General features: G+C 42.4%; 1 protein-coding gene across 2 annotated transcripts in view; it reads left to right on the top strand.

The window, feature by feature from the left end:
• GATB (glutamyl-tRNA amidotransferase subunit B) overlaps positions 1-22,566 on the top strand; it is a 178,691-nt gene extending 156,125 nt beyond the window's left edge. Inside the window, exons 11-12 of one of the 2 annotated variants that reach the window (XR_004539110.1) lie at positions 8,555-8,689; positions 20,129-20,264. Coding sequence is in view for 1 of the 2 variants with exons in the window: in XM_033940686.1 (XP_033796577.1) it covers positions 8,555-8,689; positions 20,129-20,254 (261 nt within the window). In the remaining variant the exon portion in view is untranslated. Of the gene's footprint in view, positions 1-8,554; positions 8,690-20,128 lie in introns of both variants that reach the window. The other variant, XM_033940686.1, reaches the window with a different exon arrangement.
• The last annotated feature ends 49 nt before the right edge of the window (positions 22,567-22,615 follow it).

The raw sequence follows: 22,615 nt of genomic DNA, 5'->3' as shown, positions 1-22,615 counted from the left end.
AAAATGTTATCTATATTTCAAAGATTCTTTTAAGTAACTAATTCGATTGTAACATGTGCTCAGAGATATGTAGCCCCGCCAAAGACACAAAGTTCATATAGCAAGACCCACCACCCAATCATTGCATATGTGACATAGTGAAAAAAGTAATAGTAAAAAGGCGTTCAAAAAAAGTGCAGTTCCTATTCTCATAAGACTGTAATTAATTCAGCTTAGCTAACTTGATAATCTTTGTTCTCAGTTAATCTAGAAGAGCACTGTTGCTCTAGTCCTTGTTTGTAAATTCTATAACCCTTTGTACCAGGTTCTAGACCAGGGGTGCCCACACTTTATGGTCTTGCGAGCTACTTTTATAATGACTAAGTCAAAATGATCTACCAACAATAAAATAAAAAAAAACACAAAGCACACTGAAAGGCAGAGAAAATGTTAATTATTCATATTCCGGGTTTTTTCAAAGAGGTCACGGCAGATGACTCTATGCAATGTCACCTCAGTAACAAAATACAAAAATAGACAAATACACCCCCTCCCTTTTTACTAAACCACAATAGTAGGTTTTAGCACAGGGAGTTACGCTGAATGCCTCGTGCTGCTCTCAATGCTCATAGGCTCCCTGCGCTAAAAAACGCTATTGCGGTTTAGTAAAAGGGAGCCATAGTGCAAAATATAGACAGCAGATATAAATTCTCAAAACCAACACATTTTGATCACTAAATTGAAAATAAAATCATTTTTCCTACCTTTGCTGTTTGGTGATTTCATGAGTCTCTGGTTGCACTTTCTTCTTCTGACTGTGCATCCAATCTTTCTTCCTTTCTTTCAGCCTCCTGTATGTTTCCTCTCCTCCAGACCTCATTCTCTCCCCCAACTTTTTCTTTCTGTCTCCCTGTCTGCCCCCTTTCTTTCTTTCTCTGTGCCCTCCCCCAAGCCACTCGGTTTGCTGCCACCGCCATCGGGGAACAGCCCCCAAGCCACCGCCGTCCCAAGCTTTCCCTGCAGAAGCGTCACGCTGACCAGCATTCCGCTCCCTGACGTCAATTCTGACGTAGGAGAGGAAGTTCCAGGCCAACAAGGCATTTCTCCTCATTCCATCCAGCCTGAGCCCCATCTCTCCTTGATCCAGCATTTCCCTTCGGTGTCTGTCAGAATTACCATTCCACCTATTTTCCAGCATCACCCTTCTTTGTGTCCATCTCACCTATATCCCTATCTCACCACTTTTTCAGAATCTTCATTTGTCTCTGTCCTTGTCTTTACCCCATGTTCACCATTTGCCCTTTCAATGTCTTTATCTCCCCCCCCACACACACACACTTTTTCAGCATTACTTCTATGTCTCTATTTCACCTCCTCTTCATGTCCCCTCTGTTATCTCTATCCTTATTCAGTAGGTCCTGCTTACTCTTTCTCTTCTTTGTGTGACTATCTCCATTTTCAGCTTTCCCCCCTTTTCCTTTGTTAATGCACCCTGTAGCCAGAATCTTTCTACCCTCCCTCCACTCCGGCCCTGCACCTGGCAAAATCTCCCTGCTCCGCGGCTCTCTTAAGCAACTCGTCAGCAGCGGTGATCAAGACAAGCTGCCGACATCGAGGCCTTCCCTCTACGAGTCCCGCCTTTGTGGAAAAAGGAAGTTGAAACAAGCAGGACTCGCAGAGGGTAGGCCCCGACGTCAGAAGCTTGTGTCGATCGCTGCTGCTGAGTTGCCGAAGAGAGCTTCAGAGCAGGGGATGTGGCCGGAAGCAGGTAGAAGGGAGAGGGCTGCGAATGACCGGGGGAGCACTGTACATACAGTATACACGCGTCACATCATCACAACTGAGCCGATGGTTCTTCTCTCTCTGATGCTGCAGGAGTGTAGTGACTGTTCTAAACGAGCAAAGTCTTGCAATACGAGTACATATAGTATTTTGTATAAAAGCTTTTGTGTTATGGAACAAATCATCTGAGTTTCCATTATTTCCTATGGGGAAATTTGCTTTGATATATGAGGGCTTTGGATTACAAGCATGCATCTGGAATGAATTATGCTTGCAAACCAAGGTTTTTACTGTATATAAATTTGTAAGTTTTTCATTTTTCAGTTATCAATATTTTATCAAATGATGCTTTTAAAAGATTTTGCGTTTAGTTGCTGTTACCATCCAGCACACTTCTTAGGGATCTGTGATAGCTACAGGACAGAAAAAAAGAGCATGCAAGAGAAAGACTACAGATAAGTATCTGTATAAACTACCCATAGCACGATGAAATGGTGAATATTGAAACCATTATAAGCCAGAATTGAGAGATCCATCAATCCATCCGTCCTGCTACATCTGTTTACTCGCAAGAGAAATATAAAACTCCATTTTTTTCAGATAAGTCTTACCGTCAGAGTAGGGGAAATATGGATACCACTCAAGTGATTTTGGTCTTTCGATAACGAGAACATTTTTTAGTTGTGGAGTCTCTGATTGATGATATACTTATAGGTGCACTAAGGCAGCAGAGTCTCAGAACTATGTTGGGAAATAATGCAGAAAGTGACACGGACATAAGTGATTGCTTCAGCGCCCCGGTAAACACATTATAGGTTTGGTAGGAACAATATAAACAGCAGAATGCATATACAGTTCAGTAAATCCAAAGCCAGCAGATAGTGACAGAGAACATGTGGCTGTCAACATCCATACTATACCAAGTAACAAGGTACTGTGTGAAACAGAGTGCAACCTGTGGATATTAACTTTTAAGCTTGCTTTAAGTGATGTGGAGATAAGAACAGGGTGTTTTAAGCATCATTCAAACTACTTTATGAAATACAGATGGTAGATTGTAGAAGACATAGTAACAGATGGCATTTAAAGACCAGCGCAGTCCATCCAGTCTGTCCAGCAAAGTGACTAGAGACATACCTGCCACTCTGTGCAGAACATGTCAATTATCTTTTTTATGCCTCTGTTTTACTACTTGGGATCTTGCCTGGGTTGGCCACTGTTGGAAACAGGATACTGGGCTTGAAGGACCTTCAGTCTGTCCCAGTATGGCAATTCTTGTGTTCTTATGTTTAGGATTGTACTTGCCACTCCAAGCAGATTAAACCCCTCTGTTCATTTCATTTTCCTTGATCTCTTCATGTTCTTGATTCTCTCCTACAGGAGTCCCCAATCTTCTTAATGAAATCCTTGCTTCTCATTCCTTCTTCGTTTCCATCAAGTCTACTCATATTTATTTATTTAAAACTTTTATATCCCGCATATCCAAAACTTATACGGGTTATAGAATAACATTCATAAAAGATACACAAACAAGTCCTAACATCTAAACTAAATAACCCCCTTAAATTTCCTAATACAAATTTTATTAAATGTCTCTAAAAGCAATAATAACATATGTTCAGTGGCACAGTAAAGGGGGAACGGGGGGGGGTCCACCCTGGGCCTCCATCTTGGTAAGGGTACAGGCACCTGTCCTCCTCTCCCCCCCCCCCCCACTGCAGCACATGCGCGCAACTTCCCTTCCTAGCACGAGCAGCAACCCCCACGCTGCTGTTGCACCTAGGAAGTGACGTCAGAGGAAGAGCTGACCCTGGCGTGATGGGAAGTGGCGTTCATGCAGCAGGAGGGGTGGGGAAGGAGGGGGCGGAGGTAGGGGGCAGAGAAGAGGGCCACCACCCCAGGCACCTCTCACTCTTGATACACCACTGTATATGTTGTGCATGTAGCCATATCTTTTTAGAAAAATGAGATGGAAGATAAGGACTCAAGGTCCAACTAGTCTTAACTGATGCAACAGAGCTTATCTACTCTCTTTGCCTTTATATCCTTACCACTTTGGACTCCCTGTACTTATTCCCTAATTTTTTGGACTTTGATTAATGATTTAGCCTCCACAGCCTCCACTTAAAGGCTGTTCCATGCATCCATCATCTTTTCTGTGAAGAAATATTTCCTTACGTTATTTTCTTTGAATCACAAATCATGGCCGCCTTTTAGAATTCCATTCCTTCCACTGGAAAAGCTTATTGTACATTATTTATGCCTTTGAGGTGATTGAAAGTTTCTGTCATATTATTTTTCTCTCTGCTCCATTTTCTAATGTATACATACATCTCGCTTCATAGGACTTGTGACTCTGAGCTCTTTTTAATTTTACCATTTTCTGGATCCTTTGGAGATGTGATTTTCATAAATTGACCAATTTTTCCAGTTGAGATCTCATCAGTGAACTGTACAGAGCTATTATCATCTTACCTTTTCTACTGCTAATATCTATCCCAGCATGGCCCAGCTCCATTCCCTTATTATATTATTTTAATATTTTTAGATTATTGATATTATATCTTCCTTCTGTTTGGTATATCAGTATCTTGGTTTCCCCCCTCCTGTTATATATTGCTAACTTGTATTTCTGCATCCAGAGTACATAACTACTATTTCTAGTGCAATAAGGGGTGTCATTCTGGACAGGATAGTGCAACATGAAATAGTCCCTGCTTGAAAGAGCTTACAAACTAGTTAAGAACTTACAATCAACAAACAGATAAATGCTTTCTGCCTTTCGACTGCAGTAATCACTGTCATTGAAACATCTAGGAAACATTCCTCTCAGCGCTGTTATTGCTTCAAGTTGGCATGCTTCTCTTCCTGGTGTGCATTACATTCTTGAGCTCATCTCATGTTCACTTCTATCCATCCTCAACTACCTTTTCTACTTCTGTAATTCTTGTCTAAAAAACAGATTGGTTAGAGTTCATCTCAGGGCATTTCATTCCCACCTGGACAACAAGCCATTTTCTGTACATCCCATTTCATGAAAGGCCTATTCCATACAAAACCACCTATCAAACCTCCTCCTGTCACTTGGGTTCTTAACATAGTTCTCTCTGCTCTTAGGAAATTTCCATTTGAGCTGCTTACATCTTGCTCTCTCAGATTTCCTCATTGCCCTCAAGTGTGCATGCCAGATGAGTGAACTTCAATTCCTTGTATCAAATCCTCCCTATCCAAGGTTCTGTCATGACAGGGTAGTCCTTCAAACGCATCTAAAATTCCTCCCTAAAGTAATTTTAGAATTCTACCTAAACCAGCCCACCATTTTTCCTGTTTTATTTCCAAAGCCACATTCTCATCCTGGAGAAGCAGCCTTTCACACTTTAGACTGCAAACATGCTCTGGCATACTACCTGGACCACACTAAGCTACATACAGTCTTCCTAACTCTGTTGCCTTTGATCCTATTAGGCTAGGATTTGCTGTATCCAAAAGAACTATCTCCACTTGGCTAGTGGATTCTATCTCCTTTTCATATACTCAGCTTGGGTTGATGCTAGGTCATATGACAGTCCACAGTGTATGGGTTATGGCCTCAGTGGCTTATTTTCACTCTGCATCTATTGAAAAAAAATCTGCAAAGCGGCTATTTAGTCCTCAATCCATACATTTATTTCTCACTACTGTTTAGAGCACAACTCGAAGAATTAGTCAGTTTGGGCAAACAGTTCTGCAGCATCTATTCTCTACTTAAGTCATCTTACCCTCCAACCATATAGGCTTCACCAGGCTCCTGTATATTCAATGTTTAACCTCTTCCAGAAACATGATTCTGACAGCTTGGGAGTCCACATGTGAGAATGTTATGCCTGCTTGTCCTCGGAGAAAGCAAAGATGCTTACCTGTAGCTGGTGTTCTCTGAGGACAACAAGCATATATTCTCACCTCCCCTAGTTGGCTTCTTCGCTATTTTTTTTTTTTACTGAATTGATAATCCCATGAGCCAACTTCTGGTGGAAAGACACTGACAAGTGCGTGGTATGGGCACTGCCTAAAGATTTAAAGTGACAGTGCACATGGCAGTATCCTTACTGGGTTCTGAGGATGACATCACCCACTTGAGAATATATGCCTGTTGTCCTTGGAGAACACCTGCTACAGGTAAGCATCTTTGATGTGTGTCTCCTCTAAATATCCAGGTTTTAAATTTGTTTCCATAAATCTATAACTTACTCATTACAATCAATGCATTAGCCTTGGTAGGTAGGTCATGCATGAATGCTAATAAACCTAGACTTGCACCATAAAACACATCAAAGTGACATTCACCTCAGCAGGATAGTAGACTGCTTTTTAATATCTGAGCTGATGGTTGCAGAGTACTCAGTTCTGAACAACAACTGGATTCCCACAGCCAGCTTAGGAGATTTGTAATGCTTTCTGTAGTCCCACTGCACTGAATATAACATATTTTCCCACCATTATTAACTACATCGTACTTCTGTTACTCGTCTGTGCGGTACAGAAGACAATGTGGACTACATGAGGTAGTTTTAGAAAGTATTTTCTACATGCAAAGTTGCATGGCATTCCCAGAGCATAATTTAAGCCGAACAGGGTCAGAGTTGCAATGTACATGCATATTTTACAAAATATCAGCTTTCAATGGGTACTTTCCAGTACAGTGTAGTATTTTATATAATACACATGTTCTTGTATAGAGTGCATACACCCATTTCCATCCGTGGAGCAGGTATAAATTTGAACATGAGTAATTGTGCACAACGGGAGGTAGTTCTGGATGTGTATTTTATAAAGTCACATAGGCATAACTATGTCATCTTGATTGATAAAAGATTATCAATCTTTTTATATTTTAAAAAAAATTTCCTACCCTTATCCCATGCACCCCCCCTTGTACATTATAAAAAAAAAGGGTAGTAACAAGAGCTTTAACAGTCCTGGACTCTTTCTCTGGCAATAAGGCATTATTACAGATTTTAGACTGCATGACCAGGGAAGGTTTTGGTTTTGTTTGTTGGGGGTTTTGCCTGGCAGCGTTACTTTGCATCATTGGGCTTCCAGCTCATTTGGAATTGGCCTGTTTTGAGCTGCAGGAGTTCCCTTCCCCTCTGCTCTTTTTTCATATCCTTTCCTGATTTACTTAGGCCAGCCTTTACAGCAGTAGTAGGTAAACTTGATCTGGTGCCACAGATCAGGGCATCTAGATATGGAAATGTTTAAGAGCCCCATCCTGCATACAACAGTGTCATCCCCATGTGAAAACAAAACACACCAAGGCATTTTTATAGTATTTAGGGGGAAGGACCTCAGAACCTTACTGTGGGAGAAACTTTCTGGGTTCAGATCATTGCTCATAAAATCCCCTTTTATTTGAAAATATATAACTCTTTAAACAAGTGTCTATATAAAACCAATGGTAACAATGATGATACTTAGCTTACAGGGCTTTTACATGTCATCTGCTCACAGAGTGGCACATTTCACTATTTCTCCCTCGGTGTCTCCACTCTAAGAAGAGCCCTATAAAGCTCAGAAATAATAATTGAACTATTTTATTCCAGTCATCTAAAATATTCTAACTTAAAATACCCACCATTCCATGGGTTTGGGGTCTGAGAGCCCCGTTCTCTATAATCTTTGAATATTGTCTCCGCAAAATCTCTGGCTGACCTAGGATGCATAAACCAACTCAGGAATTGAATGCAGATCTTTCACAGGCGACACTGCATTTTCAATAAGCCAGGCCACTAGGTCAACCCAGCAGTGAATTTTAATGGCAAGAAATTCTTCTCTTGCAGTGGAAACATGTAAGTGGAGAAAAGGTTAAAAATGATAGCTTTTCATTTCCTCTGTTTTAGAATTACCATCGTAGCTCATGGGTAGGACATTTTCTTTCTAATAAATGCTTCTTTGCCATTTAAGAGTCAACTCTCATCATAAAAGACTGAATAGCCATGAGATTTTCCTGCCCACTCTTCACTGCTATTTCAAGAACCGTCCTAGGAATAGATATTCTTCCAAAACAGTATTTGATTCCTGGATCTTTTGGAACACTTGCTTGGTTAGGAATAGATTATATGGAAACGGTATAAACCTATCTTCTTTCAGAAGCTTGATCAGATTGATTGTTACAAGATCTAGAACAATTGAAAGCTGAGGAGAATGGGGTGTTTCCAGCTCAGCACATTAGCACCAGACACAAGCATTGTAAAAATATACCAGAATTAAAATTCAAAAGTTTTTGTAGTTGCAGCGTGAACACCAGTATTAACCTTTTCCTTTCATAATAAATTTTACGTTATGCTGGTTCCAATCAGAATTATTTTAGCAAAGTTTTGTATTATTCACCGTTATCATTTACGGCTATTGTAAACCTAATGTAAATAAGTCATAAGTCTGTAAATTCAAATATTTTGTGTTCCTGGCTCTTTATTAGTCCATACAGACTGTTTATTCACGATGGCAACGACATTTTTGGAATGTCCTGTCATCTGGGACACCCTGGCTTGATCAAAATTTAGATCTAGTTCATATCTTTCAGTCAGAGTTTAAATCAATTTATATTCAGGTGCTGTATTCCCCTATCTCTGCAGGTATCTACAATCTAAATTTGTACCTGAGGCAATGGAAGGATAAGTGGCTTTCCCAAAGTCACAAGGATTTAAATTCCGATTCCTCTGCTTCTCCTTCCTTTAGCTCTAGCCACTAGATAACTCCTCCACTGCTAAATAGAATGTGATCTTTAATAATCCTTTTATTTTGTTTTGGGATTCAGGTATTCGAGGAACTTTGGAAAGATGAAGGGAAGTCAGCAACCCAAATAGTAGAGGAAAAGAACTTTGGATTGATTCAGGACAGAAAACAAGTGGAACAAATCTGTCAGAATGTGATAGATCAACATCAAAAAGAGGTATAAAGGATACAAATTCCCAGAGCAAGCAGATGCAGTGGCATCATGACTTTATTTATGTGATGTTCTCTAGCTAATCTGTGACGTGGAGACTTCAGCAGTTGGAGCCCAAGCACAGTACCGGGTAGAACTTTGGATTCTTGCCCAGAAATAGCTAAGAAGAAATTTTTTTTTTTTTTTTAAATTTTAATTGAATCAGGTTGGGCAGACTAGATGGACCATTCAGGTCTTTATCTGCTGTCATCTACTATGTTACTATGTCTGTTACTAAATTCATGGATCAGTATTCAGCTGGAACAGTTAGCATTTTTTAAAACGCCGCTACAGCTGAATTAAATCCAGATAGCTGAATATATGTTTTCTGTGATGATGGTTTATCGAGAGCTTCTGTAGAGATGTTACCATACAGAGTTGCAAAGAGCTTCTGCGAGGTGTTATAATACATGGGCTCTATACTGAAATACACGGAGCTCTGTGTTGATGTTACAATTATGCCATAATCAGTCATCCTACTTATGTTACTGGCACATGGATCATCCTACTTATATGCACACGTTTACCAAATCAGTCGACCTATGTATATTCATACTCTGTGTCCTTCAGAATTAACAAAAGAAATCTATTTTTTTGTGGCTGCTTTTAGCTCTTTGCTCTCTATTAACATCTAGTCCCTCCTGAGCTTTCTCAGGGAGAAGCTTATGAAGCACATTTTACAACAATATAGCCGGCTAGGGAATTATCTAGATACTGGGGAAGGGAGAAAATGTTCTTGCTGTGACACTACCTTCAGAAATACAGAGGTAATAATAACCAGTGAAAAATGTAAAGTTCTGGGGTCAACTAATAGCAGTAGGTAACTTGGCTTTTTTTCAATAACATGAAATCGCATTCACAAGGTGCCTGGAGTTTAATTTTAAATATCATTTATACATAGAATGCATTATTATAATGCTATCTTGCAGTGGCATTGATTTGCTTATATCAAAAGATTCTGTCTGGCAAGTTTCAAATATTTTTAAGAACCCTTTCCTCTATTTCGGTTTCAATTTGGGGCGGTAACTCTAGCTTTTCTCCTTCATGAGCAGGCATGCATATACAATGCACTTAAGAACATAAGATTTGCCGCTGCTGAGTCAGACAAGTGGTCCATCATGCCAGCAGTCCGCTCACGTGGCGGCCCTTAGGTCAAAAGACCAGTGCCCTATTTGAGTCTAGCCTTACTTGCGTATGTTCTGTTCCAGTAGGAACTTATCCAACCTTTTGATTCAGCTGTGGACAAATCTCCTATATACTTCTGCTCCATTAATTTGATTATAAATTCCCCTTCTATCTGTGATAAAACTGGGATAAAAAAAAGGTCTAAGCTTAGGAACACATGAAGGCCCATTTTAGATAGAATGTGGAGAGGGAATTAAGACATCTAGGTCAGGACATGCATAATTTTGCTCTTGTGAAATGTGGAAGCTTTTGTAAAATACTTGTAAATGATGGCATGAATATTTGTGGCATCTCCAGAGGGGGCAATGATTTTAAAAAGCTGCTGAACAAGGACTTACGCTGATAGGGCTAGTCTCAGTTAGGGTGTTGGTCTTTGACCAGAGTGCCACTGCGTGAGCGGACTACTGGGCGTGATGGACCACTGGTCTGACCCAGCAGCGGCAATTCTTATGTTCTTATGGCAAAAAAAATGTTCCACTTCTCTCACCTTTTCATCTCCTTCCATTCCACCCTCTAACATGAAAACTCCTCACAGCAGCACCCTGCCTCTTGCCCCTGATCCCATTACTGATTCTTACCAGTAATAATGGTGATAGTGCTGTAGTGATCCCTAACTGCTCCTGCTCGGTTCAGGCCTGGATTCAAAATGGCACTTAGTCTTGTGCTGCTTCTACTAGGGGTAAGCAGCCAAATAAGAGCAAAAATGCCCTTATTTGGCAGACTGGATCCTAATGGTAGCAGCATGAGACTTCTGTTAGGGGTCTTGGGTGCCATTTTGAACCTGGACCCTGAACTAAGCAGGAATGACTTGGGATCGCTCCTGCTTCTATTAGATTACCAGGGAGCCCAATTAGAGATTAGGATAAGAACAGGGGATGAGGATTGTTTACTGTTGCAGGGGGTCTTCATGTCTGAGGGAGAGGTTACTTTCACGGCGGAGGGGGGGGGCAGATGCATGCTGTTGTCAAAGGAAGTGTTGGCTTTTGCTCCTGTCCCTTCAAGCTGGCACTTTTGCATGCTGCAGGGCAGTTGTAAAGGCTGACATCCAAAATGTTTGTCAACACATGTTATAAAATTAGGAATATACCTCTACATTTTCAGCACCCTCTTCCTAACCCATTCTATATCCATGCTCAAGCTATGCCCCTTTGAAATCTGGATGTGGTGATCTAGACGAGATGCTTCTAAAGGGCCACAGTGTGAGAGCACTGATTGAAAGAACACTCGGTTTGTCAGGGGTGTGCTGGGGGGCAGACAGCAATCATGCTTTGTTTTGGGAGGGGGTAACTGAAGGGGCCACGGAGCAGGCAGGTATGGCACAACAGGGGGAGAGGGAAAGGGGGCTGCTTTGGGGGGAGGAGTGTGCTGGGGGGCAGACAGCAATAATGCTTTGCTCTGGGAGGGGGGGAACAGAAGGGGGCCAGGAACAGGCAGGCATGGCACAACAGGGGGCAGGGGGAGAGGGAAAGGGGGCTGCTTTGAGGGGAGAGGTGTGCTGGGAGGCAGACAGCAATCATGTATCCCATGCTGGTAAGTGGAGGGGGAGAGGGAAAAGTGGCTGCTTTTGGGGAGGGGTGTGCTGGGGGGCAGACAGCAATCATGCTTTGCTCTGGGAGGGGGGAAACAGAAGGGGGCCACAGAGAGACAGGCAGGCATGGCACAACAGAGAAATACAGGCAGCCAGGGAGACAGACAAAAATAAATACAGACAGCGTCCAAGGAGAGAGAGACAAAAAAACAGACAGACAGACCTCTACTCTAGCACCCATTAATGTAACGGGCTTAAACACTAGTAAATAAATAAATGATTACAGAAGGAAAGACTCATCCTTGACTGGGGTTAAAGTAGGAGAGAGAAGGAGGAAATGCAGCCTTAGGATTGTATGAGCAAGGAGGGGAAACATGCTGGAACTTTACGAGTTGGGACTGGGAGGAAGATAAATACAACTGGGGGCTGTGAGACTTGAACTGAGGGGATACTTGTGGAGGAAAAGAATGATGGATTTTGTTTGATTGTATTTTTATTCATGTGTTATGATGTGTTATATATGGAATGTATAATTAATTTGTAGTCTCTGTGGCCAGAAGATATGGTCAAAGCAACCAACATTACAGGATTCAAAAGAAGATTAGACAAGTTCTTAGAGGAAAAAGTCCATAAAAATTATTAGGTAGATATGTGAGAGCCATAGTTCATCCTTGGAAATGAACTATGAGAATCTACTTTTGGGGATGTGCTGGGTAACCTGTGATCCCAACTGAGCACTGTAAGAAACACAATGCTATGCTTAATGGACCTTGGTCTGACCCAACATGTTCTACTGTTAATGTGTTTTTAATGGAAACCCCTTTGAGTTGAACTTTGTTCAGGGAATGCAGTCTCTAACTATAAGAACATGTCTGTGCAACTTTCCTCTAGACACATTAAAGACTAGAGTGCTGGAGGGAATTTGCACATTTGTATTTTAATAAAAAGCATTCAGCTGAAACTCCGTATGGCATTGCACATGAAAAGCTTTTTAAAAAGGGATGTATAGGAAAAAAAAGAAAACACTTACACAAATATTTCGAAGTCCATTCTCGAATGGTTAGAACGGCTGCTTTAGCACCCTGAGATTGCAGGTTCAATCCCAGTACCACTTCCTAAGACCACGTGCAAGTCTCTCAACCTTCCATTGCCCCAGATACAATAGGTAGATTGTGAGCCTGCTGGGACAGAAGGAAAGCACTTAGAGTACCTGACTACAGTGCTGCCCCACGAATTCGCGATTCACGGTCCCGGTCATTCGCGGTATTTTCTGACCACAAATGACTGGGTAGAAGAGGGCAGCCGGAGTGCTTTGACACGCAGCTCCCGATTGATGAGGCCCGACTTTAGTACAGGAAGAGACAATCGGAGCATAGCGCGAGTGATTTCCTTCACTTGCCAGCGCTCCAGCTGCCCTCTCCTGGCTTTCTGGAAGCCCTCTCCTGTCTCCCCTGCTAAAAACCGTATTCGTGGTTATATTCGTGCGAATATTGGGGGAGTACTATATTTATTTATTTTATTTCTTCCATTTGTGCAATACAGAGGAAGGGGTTAGAAGAGGGTAGGGAGAACATAAGAATAGCTTTACTGGGTCAGACCAATGGCCCATCAAGCCCAGTAGCCCGTTCTCACGGTGGCCAATCCAGGTCATTAGTACCTGGCCCAAACCCAAGGAGTAGCAATATTCCATGCTACCGATACAGGGCAAGCAGTGGCTCCTCTTCACCCCCTCCCCCCCCGTCTTTTTCAATAACAGACTATGGCAGGCAGGAAGGAGTGGAGAGGAGAGAAGCATGTAGAATATTGCATAGAAATTTCTAACTTTACAGATAGGAGCACCATCTATGTAAATGATATCTAAATGAATTAAAGGGATATGTAAAAAGGAATAGAAGGGAGGAACCGTTAAATAATAGAATTCAGGGAAATTCAATTAATAAAATAAAAAGAATAGGGGTAAAAAGTAAAAAAATAAAAATTCAGTGTAAACCGCTAAGGATCCTCCTTGGGGATATACTGTATAAGCGGTATATAAATAATAAACTTAAACTGTAGGGACAGCAAAATGCTTGCAGTGTCTTAGTGATACTGAGTACCAGCACCTTTTCCATTGCCTGCTAAAATTGGTCCATGGTCCCCAAACAATAATAGTAACATAGTAAATTACAAAAGATAAAGGACCTGATCAGTCCATCCAGTCTGCCCATTAGTTATTCTCATTATAAAATACATGAATAAATTAACTTACATAGTAAATGACGGTCTCACCTTTGATATTTCTGGGCCATAGACTAAAGTCCACCTGGTATTGTCCTAGGTTCCAACTGCTGAAGTTGCCATCTAAGCTCACTCCAGCCTATCCAACCATTCTGTTGTTTGCAGGATATCTTCTGTAAAGGAGTAGAATTTGTTGAAGTGGCTACGACGGAAATAAAAGAGAAGCTAGAGTCCCTCTGGATCAAGATTCTTGGCCAAAATAGCGCAGACACAAAAATTGGCCTTTACTATCGTCCCCCAGGACAGGCGGAGGAAACTGACTCAGAAATGATAGAGGAAATCAAACAAGAATGCAAGACGGGCAATGTAATAATATTGGGAGACTTCAATTTCCCGAGGATAGACTGGAAACTAGGAACCTCCAACTGCGGCAAGGAGGCCAAGTTCCTGGAGGCGCTAGGGGATTGCTTCCTGGAACAAATGGTAAAAGAGCCGACAAGAGGCAACGCCACCCTGGACTTGGTACTAAATGGCCTCACGGGTCCGACAAAAGAAGTAGAAGTTACGGTACCACTGGGGATGAGCGATCACAATGTGATCAGCTTTAAGCTTGACATCGGAAATATAAAACATGCCAAAACCTTAACCAAAACCTTAAACTTTAAAAAGGGCAAATACGATCACATGAGAACCATGGTGAAAAAACGACTCAAGAAAAAGGTGGACAAACTTGAAACGGTAGACCAGGCATGGTCCCTACTGAAAAATACTATCACAGAAGCACAAAATCTCCACATTCCGAGGATCTCCAAAGAGGGGAGAACAAAAGGTAAGGGAGAACCGGCATGGCTTACCAGACAGGTGAGGGAAGCCATAAAAGAAAAGAAGGACTCTTTCAAAAAATGGAAACACATGAAAACAACCGAAGCATGGAAAAAACATAAAGATGATCAGAAGAAATGTCACAAGGCTGTGAGGGAGGCCAAAAAGGACTATGAGGAAAAAATAGCGCAAGAGGCCAAAAACTTCAAACCCTTCTTTAGATACGTGAAAGGGAAAAAACCCACAAAAGAGGCGGTGGGACCCCTGGACGACCAGGGAAGAAAAGGGTACATCAAAGAGGATAAACAAATTGCAGACAAACTAAATTCCTTCTTTGCGTCCGTCTTTACGGAGGAGGATACCGCAAAAATACCAGAAGCAGTGAAAGTGTTTAGTGGAGTAATAGAAGACAGCCTCACCACAGTTGAAGTGGAGTTGGACCAGATATACTACCAGATCGACAAACTTAAAAGTGACAAATCCCCTGGACCAGATGGAATTCACCCGAGAGTTTTAAAGGAATTGAAGATTGAAATCGGAGAGCTATTGCAAAAACTTGCCAATCTGACAATCAGAACTGGACAGATACCAGAAGACTGGAAGATAGCGAATGTCACGCCAATTTTCAAAAAAGGATCGAGAGGGGAACCGGGCAACTACAGACCTGTGAGCCTTACGTCTGTCCCTGGAAAGATGGTTGAAGCACTGATCAAGGATAGCATAGTCCGGCACCTAGATACACACGACTTGATGAAACCCAGTCAACATGGGTTCAGGAAAGGGAAATCATGTTTAACGAATTTACTTCAATTTTTTGAGACCGTGAACATGCAAATTGATAGTGGAATGCTGGTGGACATAATATATTTGGACTTCCAGAAGGCGTTCGACAAAGTTCCACATGAAAGACTTCTCAGGAAACTACAAAGCCATGGAATAGAGGGAGATATACACAGGTGGATAGGCAAATGGCTGGAAAACAGAAAGCAGAGAGTGGGCATAAATGGGAAGTTCTCAGACTGGGAGAAAGTGACTAGTGGTGTGCCCCAGGGCTCGGTTCTTGGGCCGATCCTATTTAATATTTACATAAATGACCTGGAAGAAGGAGTATCCAGTGAGATCATTAAGTTTGCAGATGACACAAAGCTATGCCGGGCAATCAGATCGCAGGAGGATAGCGAGGAACTCCAGAGCGACTTGTATCAGTTAGAGAAATGGGCAGAGCAATGACAGATGAAGTTCAACGTGGAGAAATGCAAAGTAATGCATTTAGGTAGCAAGAATAAGGAACACGAGTATAGAATGTCAGGCGCAACTCTGGGTAAGAGCGAACAAGAAAAGGACCTGGGTGTACTGATAGATAGGACCCTGAAGCCGTCGGCACAATGCGCGGCAGCGGCAAAGAAAGCAAACAGAATGTTAGGCATGATAAAGAAAGGAATCACGAGTAGATCGGAAAAAGTCATAATGCCGCTTTATAGAGCAATGGTCAGACCACACTTGGAATACTGTGTCCAACATTGGTCTCCCCACCTAAAGAAGAATATAAAACTGCTGGAGAGGGTACAGAGACGAGCAACGAAGCTAATAAGAGGTATGGAGAACTTGGAATATGAGGAACGACTCAAGAAACTGGGACTGTTCTCCCTTGAGAAAAGGAGGCTGCGAGGGGACATGATCGAGACGTTCAAAATGCTGAAAGGCATCGATAAAATAGAGCAGGAAAATAAATTATTTACATTGTCAAACACGACACGGACAAGAGGACATGGTTTGAAGCTAAGGGGGGACAAGTCCAGGACAAATGCCAGGAAGTTCTGCTTTACACAGCGAGTGGTAGACGCCTGGAATGCTCTCCCAAAGGAGGTTATTAAGGAATCCACTGTGCTAGGATTCAAAGGCAAATTAGATGCACATCTCCTTACGAGAGGCATAGAGGGATATGGGTGACTAAAACTACATCAGGTGTATACCTGACTGGGCCTCCGCGTGTGCGGATCGCCGGACTCGATGGACCATGGGTCTGATCCGGAGATGGCAGTTCTTATGTTCTTATGTAAGTCTGGCCAGTAACGTCTTCATGTTCCAAATTAGTGGGGTTCCCATTGATGCCCTCCCCAGCCCATCCTTCACCCAGTCACCATATGTGGGACACAAACCGTACAAGTCTGACTGATACCTGCCTTAGTTCTTTAATTTATACCATTTGTTTTCTAATTAGAGATCCTCTGTGTTTATCCCATGCTTTTTTGAATTCCATCACCATTTTCCTGTCCACCACCTCGGGAAAAAGCTCAGGCTCTGGACACCCCAAACACACAGAGGGCCTGATTCTATAAATGGTGCCTAGCCACGTCTAATTTGTAGGCGTCAGTAGGCGTAGTTGTCAATGAACCATTAGGTGCTGCTTATAGAATTATACCTAGTAGCACCTAGACATCCTAGAGGTAGGCACTGACTAATTTACCAACACCTAACAACGCCTAGTCAACCACGCCTATTCTCCACCCCTAATGACACCTAATTTTCAGGTAGGCATTATTAGGTTTCAGAGGGCACCTCAACTTAGGTGTCACAAGGCGCCAATCAGATATCCGCGCGCAATTCAAAAAATTATTGTTGTTTTTTTTTTTAATTCTTTATTCATTTTCAGATTTACAATAAGTGTAACAATATATCCAAACAAATTAACAATAAATTGTTTTTTTAATGGGTTATTAATGGCGTGGTCAATTACTAACACCATTTAACCCATTAAAATAACAATTAAATTGCGCACCAGATTTTAGTTAGGCATTGATAGGCGTCTGTAATTAGGGGCACCTACCCTAGGCACTATTTATAGAATGCCCCCCCAAAAAAAGTACCCCCAGCTGGCAGCAAGGAGTATTTTTTTAGCCATCACTAGCATTATTTCCAGTCAAGATCAGGCCACATCCAGACACTAGCCATGGCACTGTATATCTGATTATGCGTAGCCAGCTGTCTCTTATGTGGTTAACTGTAATATTCAGTCCTTAACTGCCTAAGGAGCCCTTTTACTAAGATGTGGTGCATTGTTGTGGTTCTTTTCTAATTGATTATGGTTTGAAAGGCAGTATATATTTTGACAAACTAAACTATTTTGTAGGCTGTCAGGGCTCACACACTAACATCTCACTAATCGGTTATTGCATGGTAATGCAATCTCCGCTCCCAGCCCACACCCTGCGCTAAATAAGTTTATTTATTGGAACTACACGCACATCCCAAAATTACCAAAGGATGCCCATGCATGTCCCGTGGTAAGTACTGTTTGCTGTGGTAAGCATGCGTTAGAGCTTACCGAAACTTAGTAGACGGGCTCCTAAGTGGCACCATATAAAGATAGGACTGACTGGTTTGAAATGGCTGCTTAGCTTAGGGAGTTAAATGCTAAATATCAACACTTAACTGCATAATTGCTGATGGACTTTGGAAAATTTACTTTTCTTTTCTTGGATAAGCAGCATAAAATCTGTTTTATTCTTTTACTTGTGACCTAGATTGGCCACCATTGGAAACAGTATACAGGGCTTAATGGACCTTTGGTCTGTCCCAATATTGCAAGGCTTATCCTATATAATAAAACGCTAGCCGCGCATGCGCACTCCTGCCTGTGTGCTTCCGTGATCCGTAGGTCCGTGGCAGGCAGGAGAGCGGATGCACGGTTAGGGCCCACACTGGAGCGCTGTGGCCGACCCAGGATCGTGGGAGGATGCGCCGCGCAAAGTGCTGCACACGTACTGGAGGGGGAGGGACATACCGGTTCTGCACATTCCGGCATAAACCTCCCTCCAGCGTTGGCAGCCGCAGCACGCTAAATAGGCTGCTTTGGGCTTTCTCCTGCAGTTGAGTCCCTCTGCCGCGTCACTGATGATGATGTCATCAATGACGCGACAGAGGGACTCAACGGCAGAAGAAAGCCGTGAAGCAGCCTGTTGTGCTGCGGCTGCCAACGCTGGAGGGAGGTTTGATATTAAAGTCATCTTGCTGGGAGGGTCATAGAATCAGCGGGGGTTGGGCTGGGAGGGGAGAGAAGCGTCTGCCTCGGGTGCTTCAGGCAGCAGCAGTGTTTACAGTTCACTGCTGTTACTGGCTTCAGGCCTTCCTCTCTGGCCGATCCTGCCTACTTCCTGTTTTCATGAAGACAGGACCGGCCAGAGAGAAAGACCTGAAGCCAGCAACAGCAATGAATTGTGAATGCTGCTGCTGCCCAATGAAGTAGTTAAATGAGGAAAGGGAGCAGAGGGGGAGAGAATGGCTTGGATGGAAGGAGGAAGGTATGCCAGACCAAGGGAAAAGGAAGGAGGAGATGGAGAGAGGCCATATGGAACAGAGAGAGAGAGGGCGGACACTGGATGGAAAGAGAAGAGAGGGGCAAGACAGAGGGTGAACAGTAGATGGAAGGGGTAGAGAGAGGGAGACACACCGAATGGAAGTGTGGAGGACAGAGGGAGCAGACGTTGGAAGGAAGTGGGGAGGAGAAAGGAAAAAGGCCACATGCAGGATTGAGGGAAGAGGATAGAGTTAGAAATAAAGATAGACAGACAGGGGGCCAGGGAAAGACACAGACAGAAAGAATAACAGCGTCCAAGGAGAGAGAGACAAATTAAAAAAAACAAAACAGACAGAGAGACATCTACTCTAGCACCCGTTAATGTAACGGGCTAAAACACTAGTGTTCTTATGACTCGGTCCCTGCTGGTTTTGAGTTTAGTGGTCAGTGGTGCTATTCATCGGCACTGACCAGTTAAATGCTGCTTAATATCTGCGGATAGCCCCACATAAGCAATTTAACCAGCCAAGAGGCATTTCTAGCTGGCTAAATTGCTTTGAATATCGACCCCACTGTTTTCAGTCTATTCCCACATCCATGGTCCATAAGAGAATGTGAAGATGTATGCACAGGCAGCACATATCTTAGCCCCTGCAAAAGGTGGGAGACATAGATTGAGCTGTCCAATCAGCAAAGCTACAAAACAAGAATTTAGCTCTGGCTTGGTGATTTGAATGCAGCAACTATGGGAATCTGAATGTGCAGCCTCTCTGATCTCTTGGCAGTTTACACAATATAGGAGGAACCGTATTTCTGTTTTTGTGTCTCCAGTGCTATACTGCAGGCAGAATTCAGATTCTTGGGGCTTCCAGTTCACCTTTGTTTGTACATTTCTATCTCTAACATGTGGGTTTTTTTTTTTGGTTTTTTTTTGCACATTCAACCAAGGTGAGGCATTTTGTGAACATGCAGTTTATGGGAAGGGATTTGTTCTCTTTTCCCAAGGGGTGTGTTCTAAGGACAGGTGTAATATTTGCAATGTTGTCTTTTCATATACTCTAAGACCAGTTTGCAGGGTGTGGCTGTGGGAACAGGTTCATCAGTGATTACCCCACCCTATAAGGATGGCTCTGGCATCTTTTTAGTTAGGAAGAAAGTGCAAAAGCAAAATCCAGATCCACCTGAACTGCTTATCAGTTGGAGCACGCGTTATAAATGAGAGGAAAGAGCAAGGGGAATTTTCTTAATCAAGCTGAAATTCCATTTATACATAATTCAGTCATCATCAATCGACTGATTTTAGATTTTTGTGGTTCCATATTAACATAAACTGGTTTGTTTGTTTTTTTGACTGTAGGTTGAAGGAATAAAGAAAGGCAACAAAAAAATCCTAAATAAACTTATTGGGCAGGTCCAAAGAGAAACAAAAGGGCGAACAGATCCCGTGATGGTCAAGACCATATTAGAAGAGAAGCTTTCCTGATGCTGCTAAGTGCCCAGACAATACTATGGATTGAGAGATGGAACATAAGAGCCATGAAACCTGAGTGCATTTTGCTTTCTCTCTTCATTTCCGATATCTTCACTGAGTGAACCTAAGCTGGCACACAATGGGAAAATTAATCTGATTTAATTGTGGTTTCCTGGGTAAATTCATAAAGCTACCGTATATACTCGAATATAAAATTGAGATTTTGGGGCCAAACAAATAGCCCAAAAATGAGGGTCTCTGTTTATATTCAAGTCCTCTGGTCTTTGCACCCTATGCTAAAACCTTCGGGAGGCCTCCCGCAGACCTTCCTAAAGCCCTGGCGGTACAGAGGTGAGCCAAGACAGGAGCGATCCTTCAGGCACCCTGTCCCGGCCGACTCTAAACCATACCACTTCCCTGACGCCTCTAAATCTTACCTTTAAAGCCCTGGTGGTCTAGTGATGAAGTGGGGCAGGAGCAATCTTCCTACACTTCTGCCCTATGAGAGCCACAATCAAAAAGGGCTATCGCAAATTCCTGCTGAAGTCTCACGAGTTCCTGCAGTCTTGCAAGACTGCAGCGGGAACTTGCAGCAGCCATTTTTGTTTGCGACTCTCACAGGTGTATAGTAAAATTTGCTGCTCACACGTACAAGGCTTTGTGTGGTGCTGCTCTTTTTTGATCATGTTTTTTCTCGTAAAATGATTGTTTGCATTGTGTGCCGCTAGATAGGTATATTTTTCCCTTGACCCTTTCAAGTATTTTACAGAAGCTTCCATGTTCAGCAAGCCTTTTGTGAAACAGAGTGCAAATTTTGGATATCCTGACTTGGATGACCGTTTCCTATCCTAGATGACAGTCCATAAATCCTAGATGACTTATGCTAAATTAGACTTTTGGGGGCTGATTCTGTAAACAGTGCCTATCTCCTAGGCACCGCTCGGCACTGTTGTTAATCGACCGCTATGCCCCATTTACAGAATCATTCCTACCGGCACCTAGCTCAACCAAGGCATCACTAGGCATTCTAATGTTAGACGCCCGTATATTAGGCCAGTATTTTTCTGGCCTAATTTATCAGTGTCTTAACACAGGCGCCTAGTGATGCCTAAGTCATACCACACCTATTCTGTGCCCCTAACCATGCCCTCTTTTGAGGCAAGTGTCGTTATGTACCTGTAGGTGCCTCAACTTAGGTGTCAGTAGGTTCCACTCTTGAGTTCCATGCAGAACTCTTAATTTTTATTTCTTTTTAGGAGCTTTTAATGGCATGGTCAATTACCACAGGCCACAAAGTGTCCTACAGGACAATGCAAATAAAGAAAACAGTGGGACAGGACAATGAACTTTCCACCGGAGCCAGCAGGATAAAATCAGTGATACATAGTAACATAGTAAATGACGGCAGATCAAGACCCAAGTGGTCCATCCGGCCTGCCCAACCATACATGCTCCATAAATTAATTTAGTTTAAAAGGTCCTTTTTCTTAGATATTTCTGGGCCAGAAACCTAGAGCCCTGCCCGGTAGTGTGCTTAGGTTCCATCTACTGGAGTCTCAATCAAAGCTCACTCCATCCCATCTTAACCTTTTGGATATCCGCATTCAGATCTTTATCAATGATGTTTATTTCAGTTCAAACATGAAAATAGTGAAGACCCGACACAGTACTATGTTTTGGCGTACCAATCCGCCTGCATGAGGGGTCACTGTAAACTGAGCATCGTTGAAAATAACATCACTCTTTGAAATAAAAGTAAAACATCAATCTGGTCCCCATAATGTGTATCATGCTGCTCCCCTGAGACTTCTTTAAGAAGTCCTGGACTCCTCAGTCTGCGAGAGCAGTCACAGAACTGGAAATCACTCACCAGATTGATGTTTTACCTTTATTTCAAAGAATGATGTTATTTTCAACAATGCTCAGTTGTGACCTCTGATGCAGGCGAATTGGTACACCGAAACACAGTACTGTGTCAGGTCTTCACTATTTCATGTTTGAACTGAAATAAACATCACAAATTTTATCCTGCTGGCTCCAGTGGAAAGTGCATTGTCCTGCCCCATGGTCAATTACCACGCCAGTTAAGTTAATTAATTAATTTTGAGTTCTGTGTGGAACTTCGCTAGGCATCCCCAGTCAGGGTGCCTAATCTAGGTGCCGTTTATAGAATCGGGCTCTTTGTATTGAAATTTTATTTAAATATTAATTTTGTAAAGTGTTAAAACAGAAAATTATACAAAATAGTTTATTCTAATAAATTTGTATGAATTTCTGATGTACATTGTTTTGTTTTATATATACAATAAAAATGAAGTATTGGCCATAATGGTTTCTCTTACATTTTTAGGAAAATGAACACGGGCTTCTATA

Source organism: Geotrypetes seraphini, chromosome 1 (assembly GCF_902459505.1).
Source record: "Geotrypetes seraphini chromosome 1, aGeoSer1.1, whole genome shotgun sequence".
Classification (NCBI taxonomy): Eukaryota; Metazoa; Chordata; class Amphibia; order Gymnophiona; family Dermophiidae; genus Geotrypetes; species Geotrypetes seraphini.
This window is presented reverse-complemented; position numbering and strand designations above follow the sequence as displayed.